General features: G+C 42.0%; 4 protein-coding genes across 4 annotated transcripts; 1 reads left to right on the top strand and 3 right to left on the bottom strand.

Annotated features, from left to right (window-relative positions):
* The first annotated feature begins 325 nt into the window (after positions 1-325).
* Positions 326-1314, top strand: ghrl (ghrelin/obestatin prepropeptide). Its single transcript, XM_080892352.1, has 4 exons — positions 326-468; positions 846-923; positions 1013-1124; positions 1217-1314. Exons 1-4 carry the CDS (start codon positions 355-357, stop codon positions 1234-1236), a joined length of 324 nt encoding a protein of 107 aa, XP_080748478.1. The 5' UTR covers positions 326-354; the 3' UTR covers positions 1237-1314.
* A 1557-nt stretch (positions 1315-2871) lies between these two features.
* tatdn2 (TatD DNase domain containing 2) lies at positions 2872-9710 on the bottom strand. The gene is made up of 7 exons (XM_080892701.1): positions 9569-9710; positions 6699-7008; positions 6169-6582; positions 4988-5983; positions 4737-4864; positions 4171-4354; positions 2872-3375 (listed from the first exon to the last, which is right to left on the bottom strand). Exons 2-7 carry the CDS (start codon positions 6996-6998, stop codon positions 3235-3237), a joined length of 2163 nt encoding a protein of 720 aa, XP_080748827.1. The 5' UTR covers positions 6999-7008; positions 9569-9710; the 3' UTR covers positions 2872-3234.
* A 652-nt stretch (positions 9711-10362) lies between these two features.
* On the bottom strand, positions 10363-12999 carry LOC308403084 (uncharacterized protein). The gene is made up of 6 exons (XM_080892335.1): positions 12612-12999; positions 12441-12519; positions 12290-12338; positions 12114-12197; positions 11872-11985; positions 10363-10940 (listed from the first exon to the last, which is right to left on the bottom strand). The coding sequence occupies exons 1-6, from the start codon at positions 12749-12751 to the stop codon at positions 10885-10887; spliced, it is 522 nt and encodes a 173-aa protein (XP_080748461.1). The 5' UTR covers positions 12752-12999; the 3' UTR covers positions 10363-10884.
* A 1577-nt stretch (positions 13000-14576) lies between these two features.
* LOC308402378 (von Hippel-Lindau disease tumor suppressor-like) lies at positions 14577-18675 on the bottom strand. Its single transcript, XM_080891179.1, has 3 exons — positions 18243-18675; positions 15765-15887; positions 14577-15369 (listed from the first exon to the last, which is right to left on the bottom strand). Exons 1-3 carry the CDS (start codon positions 18427-18429, stop codon positions 15176-15178), a joined length of 504 nt encoding a protein of 167 aa, XP_080747305.1. The 5' UTR covers positions 18430-18675; the 3' UTR covers positions 14577-15175.
* Positions 18676-22362: the final 3687 nt, after the last annotated feature.

Here is a 22362-nt window from a genome sequence, read left to right as displayed (position 1 = left end):
GTCTGTGACTGCAATACTATTCTGTCCATAGCCCACTGATAAGATGTCCATCACACCTCATATCAGATCACAACACAGAAATGCCCACTTTGCTATCAGATTAAACATTTGAGCAGTCTTATGTTACCAAGATATGATCACACAACATCCTGTTACCGTTGTGTTCAGTGTTTTTTTTTTTTAAACCAGCATGAAGGAGGATGAAAGGTATATAAAGGTACGAAGATGGACAGAAAACAAAGAAAGTTAGATCCATATCAGAATCAGGTGAAAAGCATCAGAGCTGATTTTTAATAGACAACATCTTCATACTGTGTGCAGCAGATCCAGCAGTGGAGACGTTTTTCTTCCACCATGCTTCTGAAAAGAAACACCTGCCTGTTGGCTTTTCTCTTGTGTTCCTTGACCTTGTGGTGCAAGTCAACCAGTGCGGGCTCAAGCTTCCTCAGCCCATCACAGAAACCTCAGGTGAGATACTTTGTCCTAATTTATCTTTTTTTTTTAAACTACATTTTTATAAAATCTTTATGAAAACTTCACTCAGCGTTGGTTTCTTTTTAACGCTTGTAATAACCTATAAATATTTCAATGCTTCATGTTTTTTGTTTTCAGCCTTTGAGTTTAAACTTATTATCACCCATCATAACCACCAAAGCTTTAAGATGGACTAAAAATTAAAACTCTACCAGCTATTTAGACTGTGAACTCACCAACCAACCAGTGACATTATTCTGCACTGTACCTCACCCATGCCATTTGAATTAGGGAGGTTTTCTTATGTTAATTAAACCTCTTAAGTGGAAATTATTTCATAACAATGATGAGATGTCATTTTTAAATCACAGAACAAAGTGAAGTCCTCCAGAATCGGTCGCCAAGCCATGGAGGAGCCAAATCAAACCAATATGGACAAAACCATGACAGTGAGTTGGGGAAAAATACAAAACAAATACAGCCCATCTCCCAGCAGTCAATCCTGCAGCTTTGTGTTTTTTTTTTCTCTTCGGACCAGATAAGTGCGCCCTTTGAAATTGGCGTCACCTTGAGAGCAGAAGACTTGGCGGACTACATTGTAGAGCTGCAGGAGATTGTGCAACGCCTGCTGGGAAACACAGAATCAGCAGGTTGTCCCTTCTTTCTGGTTTATACAGTAAAAAAAGTGTTTCCTTTAAATATTACAATATATTTATATATATATATATATTATTTTCCCCAGAGAGACCATCTCCTCGTTGAAGATCAGAGACTGTGTCAGTGTTTTCCATAATCAGCTTTAGTTATCTAAGTTATTAGACTGTGGTTAAATAACATGAAATACAAGATAAATGAATGATGCCTAAAACATTAAAATGCTTACCATGTGACCCTGTGTGTAAAATGGAACACATCAATCAGCCAAATAGCATTTCCTGGAGATTTCAGCCTCAAAGATTATGTTCATCATCAAGGGGTTGGTTCAGCTGTCATTATGAATTTCCCGGGGTGCAGCTTTAGGAAAAATGTCTCTCAAACACCCAAATGTTTAACTCACACTCTGACATTTTGCATTCATTATTAAAACTCCTGTGTCGGCAGAGAAATACGATCTAATGTTAGTCAACCTGTAAAAAATGATACCCTGTATAGATCACTACAGCACACACTATACCATCTGTCTCTTTAGGATTCGGGTATGCCTTATACAATAAAGCATCAATCAACCTTTTGTCTCACTGTATTATATTTAATGAGTCTTTAAATCAGAAGGTCTGTGATGCAACAGCTCATCCGGTTCATGATTTACAGGTTACCTGATGGGTGAATAACAGTTTTCTTGGTGGTAATTAGCTGTACTGCAAAAACTAACAATTAAAATCCACTGAGAAGTCAAGGAACCTCACAAACAGTTGTCCATCCATTTTCCGCCACTCACCCTGGGCTGGGCTGGCCGTGGGGGGCAGCAGCCTAAGCAGAGAAGCCCAGACTTCTCCCCAGCGCAGCTCAGGGAACACCAAGACATTCCCAGGCCAGTCGATTATATCTCTTGACTGGCCTGGGAATGTCTTTTTGCACGCAAAATTTATTAATAAGAATGTTTTGTTAACGACTTTGCTAAATAACCTGAACTGAATATTGTTGAATACATCAGGGAGAAAAAAGTGTAAGCCTTGTGCATAAACATTATGCTTGACTTTGAGTATGATTTGGGTGAAGACCCATTAGGTGACCACCGTGTGCCAGTTTGATTAAATTCTGACCCTCATGATATCATGGATCATGAATGTCTCACCATGTGAACTTTGGTTGTATGAGCTAAAAATATCAAGGAAACAGATGCTTAGGATGCAAACACTTGAGTAAAGACTTAACTGGTACCTTTAAAGCTACAATTAAAAGGCTAAATGTCTTACAAAACACAAAATGACCATGTTTTTTTTTTTAAAAAGAAAAAAAGAAAAAGAAAAAGAAAAAAAAAAAGGAAGAAGGATGTTGAAGAACATCCTGACCAAACCTCAGTGACAGAGTTTACTCTGACCTTTTTAAAGGCTCTATAATAAGAAATGTGCTTAAAAAAATAAATAAATAAATAAAAAACTGGCAGGATGAACACACATCTGCTCACTCTTGATATTGTTTAGATTTAAAAAGAAAAAAAAGAGCACTTAGACAAATGTGTGTGACGAGCAGGGCGTCATTAAAGTGGAGTAATGGACCGCTCCCGCAGCCCCTCTCCTTCCCTCAATGCAGAATCAGCTTTGTTCAGTGTACACGTTTGCTCCACTGTAGACTATGCTTTCCTGTCTCCGTGCGCTCCTCCATCAGCACCAGTGTTCGCACTGATGACTAATTTAACAAAACATGTCTCAGAGAAAAAAGAAGCACTATTATAAAGACTTTTAATGCATCTCTACTGCATCACACCAAGGCAGCCAAACGTCCAGCAAACCAAACAAGCGAGCAATGTAAAACTACAGAAACACACATAAAAGAAAAACACAAACTGCTTAGAAATTAATCTATAATAACAACGGCATAAAAGAAATATTCAGATAAACAATTATACACTTGGATCTCTGTTAGACAAGAGATATTTTCATTCCAGTCAGGCTTGTCTCCTTTTTCTCTTTCAGGTTGTTTAAAATGAAATTTCTTCTCCACACGTCAACATCCATATATGGAGAATTGACAAATATAAAACAAAAACAGGAAACGTCTCTCTTCTTTCTTGCCAGTTTACAGCGTTTTCTCTAAAGGTCATATACCATACAGCTGAGTGGTGTTGTTTCGGATGGTGTCAAGGACAGTGGCCATGTCTTCCCCCTTCAGTAGGCTCAGCTCCCGCAGAGTATGGATGCCCATTCCAGGATGGGAAAACTGGCAGACACCTTTCCCAACCTATTAAAGAGCATGACATTCAAAAAGGTCAACATGGAGTCTCATAATAATTAATACCTCAAATATAACAACACGGATATTTGCTTTAAATTCTGATAGTAGTTTTAGACTCAATAGAAATATGTGCCCAGTTTCACTCCACTCTTGGAGGGAAAATTTCGTTTCAGATCAACAAGAGATCAAGCAGTCAAGGAACACAAGAGACAGGCCAACAGGCAGGAGGTTCTTTTCAGAAGCATGGTGGAACAAAAACGTCTCCACTGCTGGATCTGCTGCACACAGTATGATGATGTTGTCTGTTAAAAATCAGCTCTGATGCTTTACATCTGATTCTGATATAGATCAAACTTTCTTTGTTTTCCCAAGACTGTCGTCATACCATTATATACCTTTCATCCTCCTTTATGCTGGTTTAACAAAAAACAAAACAAAAAAAACACTGAACATAACGGTAACAGGATCTTTTGTGATCATATCTTGCTAACATAAGACTGTTCAAATGTTTAATCTGATAGCAAAGTGGGCATTTCTGTGTTGTGATCTGAGACCAAACTCTCTGAGAACTGACCACTTGTTGAGTCTGTGCCACAAAGAATTAAAGATCCTCTGAAGGCAAAAGCAGGTTTAACCAGCACTAGCATGGCGTACCTAATAAACTGTATGACATACCTCTAGTTTGTTCAATAATACATTTCTAATATTTTGCAATTTTAAAAAAAAATGGCAGAAACCTTTTCTTTCATTAATGACACAAGATGTTTGTTTTGGATTTCCCGAGCCTCTATCTACACATACCTGTCTTGGCAGGAAATATGGCGCATCTGTCTCCAACACAATGCGATTCAGAGGGATCTGGGAAACGGCATTCCGGACCTCTGTAGCCCTCAAGTAGGTGATTAGGGCTGTGAATCCCACATACAAATTGGGGAATTCTGCCAGGAAGGGCTCAATCACTGGATAACTGTTTGTAAAACAGTGCCTGGAAAGCACAACGTAATTCAAATTAAAAGCCTGATTAAAGGCACTAAGATTTAAACTCCAAAGGTCTTTAGAGTTTAAAAATCCTCAGGTTGTCAGTTCTGATGTGGAAATGAGCAGAACAGCTGTTGTGTTTCAGACATATTAAATAATTCAAATTCACTTTATGACCGTTTTCTGTTCTTCTTCATCACCATCGAAAAATGACAACTATTACGAGTCAATTACAAAAAGGCTAGTCAGAAATAAAGTGCAAGCCTTTATCTTATTTCTCTAAACTGAAACATTTGAATTTCTTACAAAAAAAATAAGCAATTAATTTTAAGAAGAAGCTATAAAAAGAAAAACTGAGTTTAAAGGGTTTTACTCCACACACAACACACCTATGAATTTTGTACTCCCTGGGAACACACTTCTTCATGATTTTCAGCAGGTCGTCATCTGCATCCCTGCAGTGGATCACCAGAGGTTTCTGCATGGCCACGGCCAAACGCAGCTGCCGCTCAAACACCTTCACAGAGAAGCAGAGAAACAAAACAAAGACCACGACATTCTTATTTTCAATATCCAGGCATACGCTGCTCAAGAAAAACTGAGTCTCAAATTAGAAAATCCACTTCAGATTTTACCTTACCTCTTTCTGCGTTGAGGTGTCAGTAGAGTTTTTGTAGGAGTAGTCCAGGCCCATCTCACCAAAGGCCACGGCTTTTGGATGCCTCATCGCCGTCAGTATATTGCGCTCTTGAATACTCGAGTAGTTTTTGGCAAAATGCGGGTGGCACCCAAATGCCCCCCATACCATGTCTTCAGCCAGCAGACCTTCCCACAGCGCCTCTTTCACCATGATATCTGGGTTGCAGAAGTTTGTAATACAGCCTTGAAACTCTCCAGTGAAGCTACTCTGGTACAGCCTTCGAAAGCTGCTGAACGTCCCGCAGAAGCCAAGTTTTCCATAGAGCATGTCCAGATGGCAATGCGTGTCTATGAAGCCAGCTTCACTGCTTGAGCAGGGGTAGCTGGTCCATAAAGGTTCAGCCCCCAAGGACAGTCTTCTAGGAGTCCAAGTATGAGATGAGGAGTAACCAGGGTAACGCATGCGGAAAACACCGTCCGACTGCCTGCGTGAGGCTGTGGGGTCGAAGCACAGCTTTGACGCTCCCGTATTTGAGTGTCGGGGCAGAGCAAAGGGATCCGATGAACGTCCCCTAATGATGGATGAGCAAATATTGTCAGCCTCAACTGCAGATGCATTTAAAACGCTCACGTGCGGTGAGTGGGGCTGCTTCAGTGAGACAAAAACTTTCCTCTGTGGTGATGAGAAAGGCACCTCCATGTCTTTAGCAGCTGCCTCGAGGGTCCCAGTGGTTTCATTAGAGGGTGTAAACGTAAAAGTGGGAGTTACACCTCCCTCACTATCGACTAAAGTTTGATGTTGATCACAGCTCTGGTCAGATGAGAAACGAGATGAAGAATCTGGTATGTACTCTAGTGCAGGGAGGGCGGAGTCATGGTCCTCAGCTTCCAGCTCATTGTCTGGAGGAAATGGTCTGTCTTGGAAGGTCTTCTCCAGAGAAACAGAGTCCTCACTAACAAACATCCTGGGAAAATCCTCTCCTTCAACCACAAAACGCTGAAAAACAAAATCTTGATTCAGCGCCATGATAATTTTATGGTATGATACATTTAAAAACATTTTAAAATAAAAACTGAAGCTGCTTTAGAATTCAAAAGAATCAGTAACAACCAATGCACAACTAAAACATTATAACAAGAAGAAATGCTATATTACTTTTATTACAAGTTGTAGTTGCTTACCCTTCCATCTGTCTTTGGCTCTGAAGCATCACCTTTGATGTCTGAGTCTTCCAACACCTGCAGGGTGGGCCACTGATCTCCTTTGCTACCGCCTCGGTCCTCAGGTGCAGTGTCATACTGGCTCCAGGAGCTGTTAATATCCACAATGGTTGTCTCAAGGTAGGCTGGACTGGGACGTTCAGTCTGCAGAGGTGAAGACAAGCTGTTCATGTCAGTTCTGATGATATTAGTAGTGCTGCACGTTGTTTTTGTGTTTCCAAGGGCTGCCATCAGTGCCTTCCTGCAGATAGCCTTTAATCCCTCCTCAGGTGTCCTGTCTTTCTTCTTCAAGATAAAAGAGTGGGGTGGAGGTGGTGAAGCTTTCTGGATGTTTTTGGACTCTGGCTGTGCGGCTGAGGTGTTCATAGGTTTGTCCTGTGCCAAATTAACCACAAACAGATAATGTATTCACTGGAACCAAGCAACTTGTGAGACTCAAGATAGATTCAAAACATTCAATCTAAAATTATAATCCAATGGCAAAGGTTTACCTTCAAAGTTTTAAATGTTTCACTGTTTTTTCTGGAAAGCTTCCGCAGCTTAAGTTTGCCTACAGAGGGCAGACTTTCAGAGAGCACCTCGGCTTTTCTCTTGGGAGTATCCAGACTCAGTGCTCCAAGCCGCGCAGATCCTGGAGAATCACTGCAGGGCAAAGTTTCTGAATCTTCATTTTGCGTTATGGTCCGGCAAGGCGGTGTGACTGAGTCAGCGTTTCCACCCTGATGATGTGCTGGTGAAGTGACTGTAGTTCGGAGCCAGCTGAAGGCCACCTTCTTTCTTCTGCTATCCATGTCTAAGATCCTGATCCAAAACGCAGTTAGAAAAGGAATGAACACATCTGGATAAGCTTCTTGATAAAAATGACCACGGACTGGCTCTCATGCAATGATGATCATTTTATTAGCTTCTACACAACATTAACTCTACATAAAGTGGGCCCAACACTGGGTTACCTGGTTAAGAGAATTTCTTAAAAATTCATTCCACAGTAATCATATCTCTCCAATCTTACCAGCTCCTTTTATCAGTGTTGGCACGTTCTTACTGGAAGTTCAGAACAAGGACACCACATTCAGCAGTGGAGCTTCTGCACTGAATGTCATGCAAGCATTTTTATACTCTTATTTGACTTAATGAAGCTCTCCTGTTGTGGTGAAAACCTTTTTTGGTCTACCTATATCTGATTAGCAATTAAAAAGGAGATTGATTAAGAACTAGCCCTGTAATCACGGCTGTTATCATCCTGTTATCACGGCTAGAATTTCATGCTGGCCTAAAAGGATCTGCCCTACAGTGGTTTCGTTCCTATTTGTCAGAAAGGTTTTTTTTATGTCAATATGGGCCCCCACAACTCCAAAATAGCCCCTCTTAAATACGGTGTACCTCAAGGCTCTATTTTGGGTCGTGCCCTGTTCGCACTCTATTTGTTGCCATTGGGCTCCATCTTCTCGCGGTACAGCATTTCATTTCATTGTTTTGCTGATGATTTGCAGATTTATCTACCTTTAAAAGCAGGGTCAGACCATTCGCAGCTCTTATTACGCTGCCTTGATGATGTCAAACAGTGGTTGTCATTAAATTTTTTTAAACTAAATGAAAATAAAACTGAGGTTGTCATTTTTGGCAACTTTAATCATATCGACAGCACTCTGGGCACCCTTTCCTCGTATTGTAAAACACATGTAAAAAACCTCGGTGTCTACATTGATGGTTCTTTTAAATTGAATAAGCAGGTGAGTGCAGTAGTTCAGTCCTGTTTTTTTCAGTTAAGACAGCTAGCCAAGGTAAAGCCATACCTTCCGGCTAACGTCTTTGAGCGTGTTATTCACCTTTTTCTTACTTGCAGATTAGACTACTGCAATTCATTGTATTATGGTCTAGATCAGGCCACCATCCATCATCTTCAGATGGTTCAAAATGCTGCTGCTCGCCTGCTAACTGGTACCAAACGGAGAGAGCATATAACCCCAGTTTTAGCTTCTTTACACTGGCTTCCTGTCTCCTACAGGATCCAATTTAAACTTCTACTTTTTGTTTTTAAGTCACTTAATGCCCGAGCCCCTCCTTACCTGTCTGAGCTCTCTGCCTATGCTCCAGGAAAAACCACGAGGTCTAGATCAAAACTAATGTTGTCCATCCCACAGACTAACCTCAAATCCCGTGGTGATAGATCCTTCTCTGTGGCAGGTCCTAGACTTTGGAATAGTCTCCCCTTAAATATTAGATCTGCACAAACACTTGAGCAATTTAAATCTTTACTAAAGACACATTTCTATGCCCTGGCTTTTAACACATTATGACCCAAGCATTTTGGTCTTATTTGAATTAGTTTAGTTATTGTTTTAATTCTTTTACTGTCCTTTTGTTTTTTATTGTTATTATTGTATTACATTGTTGCTTTTTAATACCATTTTTATATTGTTAAGCACTTTGTGCAGCATCGGCTGTTTGAAATGTGCTATATAAATAAATTTGACCTTGATCTTGTAAGCAGAAGCAATAATGCGAGTAAATCTATACTTATCAATATTAATCCCTAGGGGCTGATAATTCCCTGCTCGAACCACAGCTCTAAGTGGTCATATGCACTGTTAACCTGGAAAAGGCTCCGGAAAAGCGTGGATGTCTTACTTTATCATCTGACCTTAAACCCTTGTCTTTCAAACTAAGATCACGTAAATCCTAACACTAGCGTGAATATGGGCTTATCATTTCCCTGCACAAATCAATACACATCAACCCCAATACTGCAGCCAAAACTACAACTAAATACAAATGTATGTTTACAAAGAAACAGCTTTTTTCACAGCATTAACAAAAATAATCTGGCCTCAAATAAGTTTGAGTATCTCCATCTCAAAGTTCTGCAGAATGAGTAGCCATTCATTCATTAGTTCAGCTCGTCAAACCTATCCCTGTTTATTAATGAATTAACTTGCAGGGTTACTTGTGGGTCTATCTGTTTCTAAGTGCAGGGCTGGGCTCCGCTGGTTGCACCTGGAGGGAATTTTAGGTGATAAAATTATTAGCGGGATAAACAGTAAAACACAGCTTTAATAACCTATATACAGCAGGATTGTGTATTTTTTTAAAGCTGTGACACTAAATTAACCGTGTGAAAGCACTCCGCGGGGGGGAAGCGCCTTGACGGTAAAACTTTGGCAATAACTGTGTGCTAGCTAGCAGCTTGACTGCCACAAAACTCCCGGTCACGAATGTTTGCAAACAATAATCATTACCTCAAAATATTCAATCCAACTAGTTAAATCAATATCACTATAATTATTTGACATTTATAAAACGTTAATCTAGCTAAGCCGCTTGTTTTAAGTAGCACTGCCTGACGTTGAGGAGCTATTACCTGGTGGGTCTCCGCGGTGGAAACGGCAATTAAAGCGTCAACCGGCAGCTTAAACGGCTCCTACGGAGATCGGTCTGTAAACAAAAGCACTGAAACGTTTCACTGTCTTCACGTATTATTAATGTATTGAGTTGAACCAAGAAAAGTTTGTTATAAAATTAACCACTAGGTGGCGATAAGAGCGCACATTTAAAAGTTCCTTTGCGCTTTCGTCACACAATCGTGTTAGATCTCGCGAGAATTGTTTACACCGGCTAAAGCAGCAATTACACATTAGTTTTCTCTATATTTTCCTTCCAATGAGCCAGCCTTTCTTGCTTCTTGTTTACGTTACTAATTAAAGTAGTCTTGAAAAGTAGTCCAGTATTCAGTCCAGTCTTTGTACCTGACAATTTTCCGAAAACATTTTTGTCTCTTTGTGAAGCTAGGCTTGATGTTTTGTGTCTGCTACTGAAGACTATAACTTAAAATTTCAGGTTGTTATCTCAAACTTTTGAACAGGGCATCGCAAAAATATCGAAGAAATAACTCAAAAATTACAAAATTACTTTAGAGTTTGAGTTATGTCCAAAGTTTGAGATAATTTTCAGTATTTTTTGGGTTCTGTTTTTGATTTTTATCAGAAGCAGAAAGAAGCTTCCATGTATGATCTATGAATTATTAACACATAAAAAAAAAACACGCCTATCTTCAGGAATTTGTAGGCGAGTGTTGTCCTGCACCAAAAGTTCACTTTACCAGAATAACAGGTCAAATTAAAGCAAACCAAAGTTTATTTTTGTGACACAGTGAATTAAACATTTTTAATTTTGTTTTTTTCATTTAAACCTTCCAAAAATGTAAAACAAGCTCTAAAGAGTGTGTGCAAAAATCAGCTGTATTCTGTATATTCACTTAAGAGGCATTTCTGAATGAATTGAAACTAAAGACAAAGTCAACCATAAAAAAGACGAATACAGCGTTTATAGCACAAGGGAATATACAAGATTTTCACTCAACTTGTGAAGGTGATGAGAGGCGAGGCTTAACTTATTAAATTTAAATTTTCCATTATCATTATTACTTATGCTAAAAACAAAATAAAGATGTTTTGCTAAGAGAACTTGAGTAGGCTATATATCAAGTCTCTTTTGGAAATAAAATTTTGTAATTCGCCATACCTCATTACTTGTGCAGAAAAAAATAAGAAAATTAAACAAATTTCTAGAAGTATGTGTATTTCTGATAATACTTCTTTACAGATTTTCAAGTAAGTGCAAGCTCAGCTTTTCAAACTAATGTGGGCATCTTTAGAAGAGGTCTGGTGAACTGTTTCTTCAAACTTTTGGTAATCCCAGAAAGGTTTTATATGCACCCAAGCTGCATCCTTTACCTACAGGAATGAAAAGAAAAAGATGTCAATGTGTAAACTGGTCATGTATCATTATCCTTCCTTATAACAGCATCCCAGTCATGAACATTCCTGTATAAGAATGATCTCTTATACAATCATCTGCTGTGGTGCAGCAGATTTTGATTGTGAGAATCACTTGATTCATTTTATGGTCTGCCATCAAAAATTAGATTCACAATAGAACATAAAATTTTTCTATTGTGAGCATTAAATTGTGAAGACTTTGAGTATCTCATCATCTACTTAATATCATCAAAAGATTCAGGGAATCTAGAGAAATTTCTGTGCACAATGGACACAGCTGAAAAAAAAATCGAATACCCAGATGATGTACTTTTCAGGGAAGGCCTCACCTATTTTAGATAATGCTAAACCATATACTTGATCTACTACAACACCATGGCACCACAGTAGAACATTTAATACATTATGAAACGGAAAATATGAGAAAGAAGACCCAGAATTGCTGTGAAGCTAAAATCCTGTATCAGACAAGGTTAGGACAATATTCCTCCCCCAAACGTTCAACAGCTGGTCTCCTCTGTTCCCAGATGTTTACAGGCTGTTGTAAGGGAGAGGAGCTGACCGTACACATTGGTAAACACAGCCCTGTGTCGACTTTTTTGGGATGTGTTGCTGTCATCAAATTCAAAATAAGCAAATATTTATCTTGAACTGGTAGATTTTTCACAGTTTAAACATTTGATATGTTTTCCATGTTCTGTTGTGAGTCAAATATGAGTTTATGGGATTTCACTGCATTCTGTCTTTATTTACATTTTACACAGTGTCACAACTTTTTTGGAACTCGGGACGTCAGTATCACATTAGATAATCCAGCAACACGTGCATGAAAGTTGCAATAAGCAGATTATTGTATGTGTTATATTTTGCTTCAGTCAGTACTAACATGTTGGACTCTTCTCCACAAGCCAGTAGCAGAAGCCCGTCCTAGCGCGCTCATTGAACACATTCCTGTACTGGGACATGTTTCGAGGTGAAACACTGGTTTTTTTTAATGTGCCTAAAGGGAAAAAACATAAACAAAATAAAGATTCAGCAGTGAGACCGATACCTAAATTAAGAGTTCATCACCAACTCTGATGTGACACCTGCTATATGCTCACTAGAGGGAGGGAAGAGAATCATTACCTGCACCTTCGTCTTGAGTCAGGGGAGGTAACGGGCTGCCGGTGGTGCGGTCTAGAGCAGAATTACCTCCATGAGACGGAGCCACTTAAATAAATTATAAAATCAAACACAAATTAGAAATTAGAGACATTTTTCTTGAAAAGGCCAGTTTCTTTTACTTGATTATTCTCACAAACCTGATTCTTTTAACAAGGATGGTGGAAGTGACGCAAAATAAACTGGTACCTATGTGGGAATAACCATGACACCAACTCACAGTAATTTATGATGTAGTAATCTGTCTGCGGCTCTGCAGGTAGGCAGGATTTCTTGTCGTTTTACTCTTACCATTGTTTTCATTTTGCTCCAGTGATCTGTCTGCAGGTGTGGGAAGACAACTGGGTGACTCCTCGGCCAAAATGTTTTGCTGGCGGAGAAAATGAAAAGGATGATGAACTCTGGATCCAAGATCTAATTATTTACAGTTGTGAGAGACGCAGAGAAAAGCTGAGGTCTTACAGCTCTCGCCTGAAACGACCTGAGTGCTGTTTTTTTCCTTTTCCCCCGCCTGCATGCTCCTGATACACGGCACCCAGCTCAACTCGTTTCACACACACACACACAACAATGTGTTGTGTTACTTTGTCACTTAGCAACATGTCTGGCAACAGTGCCCCTGCTGAGCAAACAGAAGCACGTTATGATTTCAGGTTGTGATCTGTTCCTGAAAGAGGGCATCCACATGTAGGCTGTGAGTGAGATGCTACAGAAGTGCCAACAGCATGAGGTTATTCGGGTATATTACACGTGAAGTCTGAGCAGTGTCATTGCTATTATGATACAATTTTCAAGTATTAATTTTAAAAAAGCCATATCATAAATTAATATAAAATATAAATGGATACATTTTTGTATTATTAACCAGAAGAGCAACAAATTAGAGACACTAATACATGTAACTCAGTGATATCCTGGTCGTTCCTTTATTTATTTGTTATCCTCACAGAAAGGGAAGCGGGCATGTATGACTGCACACAGAGGAGGTTACGTTGTTCGAGATGTCCTTGAGATGCTCATTGGATGTTTAATTGTTTTGTTTTTGATACAGCATACAGGATTGCATAAATTGCTTTTACACCTGTGTACCCATTTACGCTGTTACCTGTATTAATTATACCAACTTGTTAGAATTCATCTATTCTTGTTTTAAAATGTAAAGAAATGCATTAATTATCTTGGCATTAATTTACACACAGCTCTATTTAAGGTCCCACCACAGCACAACACCTTGATTGTTTTCTTTTTTAGCCATTCTTTTGTAGATTTGCTGCTGAGCCTGGGATTGTTGTCCTGTTGAATGAACCAGTTTGAGCAAAGCTTTACCTGTTGCACAAACAGCCTCACTGGATTCTGTTTTGGTATACAAAAGTGTTCCTGGTCTGTTCAATGACTGCAAGGTACCCAGGTTGTGTGGCTGGACAGTTGGCGTCTGTGTTTGGTTTTCTGGAAATGTGGCACTGTGCATCTCCTCTTTGCTCTCATCTGTCTAAAGGATATTGCTGCAGAAATCTTGTGGTTTGTTTAACTTTGCAAAGTTGATTTTTCTGAGCATTGCACATGTTTTTCAAAGGACTGCATAGACTCTTGTGAAAATGTGCTTTTCGAGGCAGTAAGTTAGGCACAGCTGACTACACTCAGCTAATTGCAGAGATGTGTAGAGGAGAGGATGGTCTGTATGGCATTGGTCTTTGTAATGTTTTAGTAGAGGACACTTCTTTTGACCACGTTGTAATTTTTGCAGCTTTTCTGTTACTGCTGAATCCAATGGCTTATCTCAGCACAGCAAGATCTGTATCTTCAACAGCAATGTGAAAGCAGTGCTTCTGTATGGGTCCGAGACGTGGCGGGTGACCAAGACCACTACCAGTAAGATACAGATTTTCATCAACAAATGCTTGAGACACATCCTCAACAGCAGATGGCCTGAGAAGATCTCAAACACAGACCTCTGGAAGAGAACCAGCCAGAACCCGGTCGGTCAAGACATCAAGAAGAGAAAATGGGGCTGGATAGGCCACACACTTCGAAAACCACTCGACAATGTCGCAAAGCAAGCACTGGACTGGAACCTACAAGGCAAAAAAGGAAAGTGGGGAGACCCAAACAGACTTGGAGAAGATCTGTCGAGAGCGAAGTGAAGGCCGTCGGAATGACGTGGACCCAGCTAAAGAGAGCAGCCCAGAACAGAGTCCGTTGGAGTGGTGTTGTTGCGGACCTATGCTCCCCCAGGAGTCAACAGGAAAATTGAATCCAATGGCTTAGCGGTCACCCTGAAATCTTCTTTTTCTTACAACTATTACTTCCTCACATCCCCTGGACATCCTGTGAAACATAACTGTTATACATTTGCTTTATTTAGAGACAGCACCAACAACTAAAACAGCAATGTAAACTGAAGAGTGTTCCAAGGTATCAAGGCGTCCATCCATTAATAAAACTTGTATATATTTTATTCAATATACAAATAAAACTCTTTTACATACAGCAGCAATGTGTCATCAGGAAAATTATTACAAAGAAGACAGAAAAGAAGACAAAAACAAGAGGATAAGCTCCTCGGTCACAGTATTTTCCCCACATTGGAAATCATCTGCGAGTTAACCTTTATGACAGTCTCACCTGTTCCTAATAACCCAATATTTCTGACAGATTACAGCTACAACAATAGAATACAACACAGCATCCATTTTTGAAGGGAATTGTGCAGGTATGGCAAGATAACCTCATATCAAGCATTACTAATAAGAATATGAACAACACAGATCTCTGAATTCTAATGTGGCTACATACAGAAGATGGATTTATATTACATATAACTCTTACTAAAAAAGGAAAAAACACATTTTCTTCTGTTCAACAACTGTGACAAACAAACAGAAGATCAAACTGAAACTGATTTCCAAAAAATGTGTTTATAGCCACTGTGAAGTAAGTCCTGTGTTTCATCTTTAAAGTTCTTTACGTTCTCGGAAAGTGCAAGAACATCTGTCCTTATGTGATAAATATCCATTCTGCCTTAATCATCACTCCTCCTGCCCTTGTGTGTTCTCTTTCAGATGTTGGGCTACTCGCTGGTTTATGCGTTGGAGATCTTTCAAAACACTCGGGCGATCTTCGAGCTCCTCGTGGAGGGACCACGCTATTTCCAAGCTCCTGTAGTCGTTTGGTCGCACAAGACGCCGAGTAACCTGAAGAGCTCGATCCTTGAGACTGTAAACTGTGTAAACAAACGCTTGTTAACAGTGTGGGATTTTTTGTCAACTCACAAATCCAAATATAGATCAGTTTGTCTCTAAATTTACCAAAACTTCTTATGCCAAAAGTGAATCAAACAATACTAACATCAGAGTTTCTTAATTAAAACATTACAACATCTGTCACACTATTTTGTGTGGTTTCCCCTGAAAATTGCTGATGAAAAAAAGAAAAACAACTGGTAAAATTTCTATAATATCCAGAGAAACTATTACGTATTTTTTCATGAAATTATCCTGTATGATTTGATCAATATGTCAATCACTCTGTATACTCTGAAACTAGCTTAATACACACTTACTACTAAATCATAATTGCATGGCACAGAGACTTCAGGTAATATAACTGATGTTTTACCTGGTAAACTGATATTGACATATGTCACATTTCCACCCCCTGCTGGCTTAGGAAGAAACAGCTCTTTGCTGTTGACCTTGAGAGGGTCATCGGTCTCTGCATCTCTGAACATCCACGGGTGACCTGGAAAAGATACAAGCGGAAACACTGTTTAAGAGTTAAAGCCTGAGGCCTGTACTACGAACAGTTAACCCTGGGTTAACTGCACACTGGGGTGGTGGTTAAATTCCTGTCAGGGTATATCGCCATGATAACTTGCGTTGTCCTTTTGTTGTACCTTTTCGAGATTAGGGATCAACAGGTACAAAATCGCAGCCTAACGCTCACCATAAAATAGCGTAACCCAGAATGGTCCTAAGACCCCACCTACTGTACCAGAGCCACACCACTGTGCCTGCCTCTCTCTCCACATAGCGCTGTCGCCTCCGGTGAGAATCCTGACACCCTTCCCACACCCATCACTTTCATTGCAGACCAGGTTCAGATGCAAATGAGGAGACTCCACTCAGGCAAGTCTGCTGGACCAGACGGAGTGAGTCCCCGCATCCTCAAGGCCTGTGCCCCCCAGCTTTGTGGAGTCTTCCATAAGCTGTTCATGCTGAGTCTGGGTCTGCAGAGGGTCCCAGTGCTGTGGAAGACATCATACCTCGTCCCTGCACCATAGATGGCACGCCTCAGTGGCCCCCAGGACTACAGGACTGTGGCATTGACCTCCCACATCATGAAGACTCTGGAAAGGCTCATCCTGGACCAGCTCCGACCCATTGTCAGACCACATCTGGACCCCCTTCAGTTCGCTTACCAGCCCCGTCTCCGAACTGAGGACGCACTCATCTATCTGCTTAATCGTGTCTACACCCATCTGGACCAGCCAGCGAGCACTGCGAGGGTCATGTTTTTTGACTTTTCCAGTGCTTCCAACTAGGGCTGTGCGATATGACCAAAATCTCATATCCTGATAGACATCATATAATTACATTTTCTGAAAATTCTGTGAATCTCGGGCAGCTCGACTTGCGTGAAGTGTTTCCAGCTGGGCATCATGTACCTGGAGTCCAGTGTTTTAGCCGATGCATGAAACTATACATTTTTAGACATAAGTTGTAACGGGCCGTTTTCTTTGTGAGTATTTATTACACAGCGTGCTGCGGGGAAAAGCCTGCTCTAACCTTTGAGTCTAAGGTTTATTTTCTAGCACCTGGCAGCTGTTGTTTACTTCTCATCCGTAAACTCTCTGCATACTCTTTCACGTGATTCAGTTTATTTTGAAAAATCTCAACAGGATCTTGAGCTTTATTGTGAAAGGTTTATGTGGAAAATAAACAAGCGGACACGTGTTGATTTTACCGTCGTTGTTGCTAACGACAACACATAAAAACAGGCGCTTGTCCGTCCGTAGTGTGGTTATATTAAATATAAGAGAAAGAGAGAACTTTAAGAAATTAATATAAGTTTACAATAGTTAATTTCAGTTTATTTTGCGACACCACAAAACAAACGATAGCGTAAAATGAAACGATAGACGCTCAGGATTTTCTACGAGTCTGTTGTGGCCAGTGCAATCCTCTATGCCGTTGCATGCTGGAGGAGCAGGCTGAGGGTCGCTGATGCCAACAGACTTATAAACTGATCCGTAAGGCCAGTAATGTTGTGGGGATGGAGCTGGACTTCGTTAAGGTGGTGTCGGAGAGGTGGATGTTGTCCAAAATAAAGACAATGTTGGATAATACTTCCCACCCACTCCATGACACGCTGGTCAGTCACAGGAGCCCGTTCAGTGAGAGGCTGAGAGTACCAAAGCACCACTGAACGACACAGGAAATCACATTTTTTCAGCACTATATACATATGAACAGTATAAAGAGAAAATATATATAAAATGTACAAATATACAAGAGTAATGCTTTAAAGGTGATACTATTTCATGATTTTCGTGATACAATTCTAGGTTCAGTTTCCAAGACATGGCTTATTATTTTTATTATTATTATCATTATTATGAATCTCGGTATTAAAAGACAGACAAAAATACTAAAACATATTATTTAAACAAAGAGAAAAACCTCCAATCAACCCGTCAGTCAGTACAAGGATCAAGACAGAATTAAGCACATATCAATAAGAGCTGGCAACACAGATGATAATCAAAGCAACTGAAAGCTGACTTCCAGTCTGTAAAGACATCATATGTAACAGACCTGCATAAAAACAGGTCTATATATATATATATGTGTGTGTGTGTTTGTAGTAAACCTAATCCTAGACATCCATCGGTTTCCTTTAGTCTGGGCTGGGTTCTTCTCTGAGAAAGCTGCGTTCAGGTGATACCAGCATTCCGAGAAAACTCATTGCTTTTTTACACAAAACAAAGCTTCTCTAGAAATACCTGAGTAAGCACCCTTGCTACAATAAAGCTACAAAGAGCCACTTGTTATCTAATCGCTTTATGCACTAGTAACGTGCAAGCAGCCGTCTTACCGACGTAAGTGTTCATCCTCAGTCCAGTCCCTGGTTGTATGTCATTGTAAGGATGCGGTTCTCCCTGGTAATTTATCCACAAAGGCCGTACGACACGGGGACTATGGTTATAAAACAGCACTTTAACTGGTATCTGACTGTTCAGGGAACGAACCAGAGAAAGAGTCTCCTCTCTTTCTTGAGGCATTGGAGCTAAATAATGCTAAACTGTTATCGCAGCGAGAGTCGCGTTCTGTAGCTAACGCTAGCAAGTAGCTCCCTAAATGTTTACAATCGTCCGAGACGGCAGCTACTCGAAATTATAAAAATCGTATCAGTTAATCTGTCTAGTCGCTTACTTATCTTATAAAACAGAAAAAGTTAAAAACATTTTTAAACGCCGCAGCGAGAAAACTACTTCTCAACTAGTTTGTTTACAATCACTTTTCCGGTCGAAAGTGTGGAACGTTGAACTGTTCTGATCTCTGATTGGTCGTGACATGCAGTGGCAGCTCCAAGTGATGCGTTCAGGACGCGTTGTACGTGGACTGTCAGACTCTCACACACCTCCACCTAGAAAATAAATAAAAGCGTATATATATAAAAAAAAAAAAAAAAAAACCACCCAGCACGCCCCTGCGGGCGGTTTATCCTTCAAGCTCGGGTCCTCTACCAGAGGCCTGGGAGCTTGAGGGTCCTGCGCAGTATCTTAGCTGTTCCCAGGACTGCGCTCTTCTGGACAGAGATCTCCGATGTTATTCCCGGGATCTGCTGGAGCCACTCGCCTAGCTTGGGAGTCACCGTACCTAGTGCTCCGATTACCACGGGGACCACCATTACCTTCACCCTCCACATCCTCTCGAGCTCTTCTCTGAGCCCTTGGTATTTCTCCAGCTTCTCGTGTTCCTTCTTCCTGATATTGCTGTCATTCGGAACCGCTACATCGATCACTACGGCCGTCTTCTTCTGTTTGTCTACCACCACTATGTCCGGTTGGTTAGCCACCACCATTTTGTCCGTCTGTATCTGGAAGTCCCACAGGATCTTAGCTCGGTCATTCTCCACCACCCTTGGGGGCATCTCCCATTTTGACCTCGGGACTTCCAGGTTATACTCAGCACAGATGTTCCTGTACACTATGCCGGCCACTTGGTTATGGCGTTCCATGTATGCCTTGCCTGCTAGCATCTTGCACCCTGCTGTTATGTGCTGGATTGTCTCTGGGGCATCTTTACACAGCCTGCACCTGGGGTCTTGCCTGGTGTGATAGACCCCAGCCTCTATGGATCTTGTACTCAGAGCTTGTTCTTGTGCTGCCATGATTAGTGCCTCTGTGCTGTCTTTCAGTCCAGCTTTGTCCAGCCACTGGTAGGATTTCTGGATATCAGCCACCTCCTCTATCTGCCGGTGGTACATACCGTGCAGGGGCCTGTCCTTCCATGATGGTTCCTCGTCTCCCTCCTCTTTCTTGGGTTTCTGCTGCCTGAGGTATTCACTGAGCACTCGGTCAGTTGGGGCCATCTTCCCAATGTATTCTTGGATGTTCCTTGTCTCATCCTGGACTGTGGTGCTGACACTCACCAGTCCCCGGCCCCCTTCCTTCCGCTTAGCGTACAGCCTCAGGGTGCTGGACTTGGGGTGAAACCCTCCATGCATGGTAAGGAGCTTTCTTGTCTTTATGTCAGTGGCTTCTATCTCCTCCTTTGGCCAGCCTATTACCCCAGCAGGGTACCTGATCACGGGTAGGGCGTACGTGTTGATGGCCCGGATCTTGTTCTTACCATTCAGCTGACTCCTCAGGACTTGCCTGACCCTCTGCAGGTACTTGGTGGTTGCAGCCTTTCTAGCGGCCTCTTCATGGTTCCCATTTGCCTGCGGGATCCCCAGGTACTTGTAACTGTCCTCTATGTCTGCAATGTTGCCTTCTGGTAGTTCAATCCCCTCAGTTCTGACTACCTTCCCTCTCTTTGTTACCATCCGGCTACACTTCTCCAGTCCGAACGACATTCCAATGTCATTGCTGTATAGCCTGGTAGTGTGGATCAGTGAATCGATGTCTCGTTCACTCTTGGCATACAGCTTGATGTCATCCATGTACAGGAGGTGGCTGACAACTGCTCCGTTCCGTAGTCGGTATCCGTAGCCAGCCTTGTTAATGATCTCACTGAGGGGGTTCAGGCCTATGCAGAACAGCAGTGGGGACAGAGCATCTCCTTGGTAGATCCCGCACTTGATGGTGACTTGTGCTATGGGCTTGGAGTTGGCCTCTAGTGTTGTACGCCACATCCCCATTGAGTTCCTGATGAAGGCTCTTAGGGTCCCATTGATCTTGTACAATTCTAAGCATTCCAGTATCCAGCTGTGGGGCATTGAGTCATAGGCCTTCTTGTAATCAATCCAGGCAGTGCACAGGTTGGTCAGTCTGGTCTTGCAGTCTCGGCTGACTGTTCTGTCTACCAGTAGCTGGTGTTTTGCGCCTCTGGTATTCTTGCCAATTCCTTTCTGTGTCCCACTCATGTATTGACCCATGTGCCTGTTCATCTTAGCCGATATGATGCCTGACAGGAGCTTCCATGTGGTACTGAGGCAGGTTATTGGTCGGTAGTTGGAGGGGACCGGTCCCTTCTTGGGGTCCTTGGGGATCAGGACTGTCCGACCTTCGGTTAGCCATTCCGGGTGTCTCTCGTTAACTAGCAGCTGGTTCATTTGTGCTGCCAGACGCTCGTGGAGTGCAGTCAGCTTCTTCAGCCAGTAGGCGTGAACCATGTCGGGCCCTGGTGCTGTCCAACTCTTCATACTGGAGACTCTTTCTTGGATATCTGCCACTGTGATGGTTACTGGACCCTGTTCAGGGAGGTCGCTGTGGTCTGCCCTCAGATCCTCTAGCCACTGAGCATTGCCGTTATGGGTTGCGTCCTTCTCCCATATGCTCTTCCAGTATTGCTCCGTCTCCAGCCTTGGTGGTGCTGTTCTCTTATTATTGTTCCCTTGCCACTGAGAGTACACCTTTGCTGGTTCTGTGGAGAACAGCTGGTTTATTCTCCTGCCTTCTATCTCTCTGGTGTACCTCCTCAAGCGGCTGGCCAAGGCTGTGAGTCTTTGCTTGGCAGTTTCCAAGGCCTCAGGTATGGACAGCTTGCTGTATTTCTTAGGCACCTTCTTTGTCGCACCTTTCTGCAACTCCGTTAGTTGGCTAACCTCCCTCCGTGCTACTTTGATCTTGCCCTCTAGCCTCCTTCTCCATGGAGGGTACTGCCCCTTGTGGCTGTTCAACTTGTAGCCAAGCATCTCACTGATCACTGCTGCCGTATTGTAGATCAGCTTGTTAGTGTCGGTAATCGTGGTTGTAGGTATTGTCCGTAGTGCTGCATTAACATCATCTAGCAGACCTTCTGAGGGTACTTCACGTAATCTTGGTAACCGGCTACGGGGGATACAGGTTTCAAGCTTGGCCATTATCCTATTTTTCAGGTCAGTTCCTCTCGTACTCAACGATCCTTCTCCTATCGCACTTGGGGCTATGTACCCAATCTCGGGTGGAGGTGATGATATCTCCCCCCTGACCTGGCGTCCTGACTCCTCCTTGCCGTAGCATTTGTGTTGTACCTCGTCAATCTCTAGCTGTGAGAGCAGTCCCTTCTTTCGAATGTTGGAACACTGAGCTACTAGTTGTTTCGCCGTCATTGTGGATGTTGGGTATCGAAGAATCCATAGGTCCGTCATCCTATTCATGTAGCCCCTTCCGCCGGGGTTACTTGCGTAGTAGCATTCCAACAACGCCCTGTTTTCGTCTCTTGCCCACCGATGCCTTCTTGTTCCAGTAGCCCACTTTTCGTCAGGGTGCCCTGGTTCCTCAACACCTGACGCGGACCTTGTTGATCCGGGCGACGTCCGAGCCGGCATGCCTTCATATTTATCTGTCTCGCTCATGTCTGCGGTAGGCTCGCTTAGCATAGGGGGTCTAGCCTTAGGACCCTTACTGGATACAGACGCCCCAGGCAGGAATCGAACTTGCGATCCTGGGTTCCAAAGGCACAGTAGAAACCTTCCAGATTAACACCAGACAGCATTCGCAAGCTGAACTCGACTGCAGGAGTAAAGCTTCCATTCGCCTTCAATATTATTTGAGGTTTAAGCAGGT

The sequence above is a fragment of the Rhamphochromis sp. 'chilingali' genome (genome assembly GCF_963969265.1).
Source record: "Rhamphochromis sp. 'chilingali' genome assembly, chromosome: 9".
Classification (NCBI taxonomy): domain Eukaryota; kingdom Metazoa; phylum Chordata; class Actinopteri; order Cichliformes; family Cichlidae; genus Rhamphochromis; species Rhamphochromis sp. 'chilingali'.
This window is presented reverse-complemented; position numbering and strand designations above follow the sequence as displayed.

Excerpts from the sequence above, each read along its gene's own strand:
- ghrl (XM_080892352.1), top strand. The coding sequence starts at position 355 with ATGCTTCTGAAAAGAAACACCTGCCTGTTGGCTTTTCTCTTGTGTTCC. Across the intron at positions 469-845 it reads GCCCATCACAGAAACCTCAG|AACAAAGTGAAGTCCTCCAG; the intron begins GTGAGATACTTT and ends TTTAAATCACAG. Across the intron at positions 924-1,012 it reads ATATGGACAAAACCATGACA|ATAAGTGCGCCCTTTGAAAT; the intron begins GTGAGTTGGGGA and ends TCTTCGGACCAG.
- tatdn2 (XM_080892701.1), bottom strand. The coding sequence starts at position 6,998 with ATGGATAGCAGAAGAAAGAAGGTGGCCTTCAGCTGGCTCCGAACTACA. Across the intron at positions 4,865-4,987 it reads ACACCTCAACGCAGAAAGAG|GTGTTTGAGCGGCAGCTGCG; the intron begins GTAAGGTAAAAT and ends TTCTCTGTGAAG. Across the intron at positions 4,355-4,736 it reads AGGGAGTACAAAATTCATAG|GCACTGTTTTACAAACAGTT; the intron begins GTGTGTTGTGTG and ends TGTGCTTTCCAG.
- LOC308403084 (XM_080892335.1), bottom strand. The coding sequence starts at position 12,751 with ATGTTGCTAAGTGACAAAGTAACACAACACATTGTTGTGTGTGTGTGT. Across the intron at positions 12,198-12,289 it reads ATCCTTGTTAAAAGAATCAG|TGGCTCCGTCTCATGGAGGT; the intron begins GTTTGTGAGAAT and ends AATTTATTTAAG. Across the intron at positions 10,941-11,871 it reads TGTGGAGAAGAGTCCAACAT|GTAAAGGATGCAGCTTGGGT; the intron begins GTTAGTACTGAC and ends TCATTCCTGTAG.
- LOC308402378 (XM_080891179.1), bottom strand. The coding sequence starts at position 18,429 with ATGCCTCAAGAAAGAGAGGAGACTCTTTCTCTGGTTCGTTCCCTGAAC. Across the intron at positions 15,888-18,242 it reads GAGGATGAACACTTACGTCG|GTCACCCGTGGATGTTCAGA; the intron begins GTAAGACGGCTG and ends TATCTTTTCCAG. Across the intron at positions 15,370-15,764 it reads TGTCAATATCAGTTTACCAG|TTTACAGTCTCAAGGATCGA; the intron begins GTAAAACATCAG and ends TTGTTTACACAG.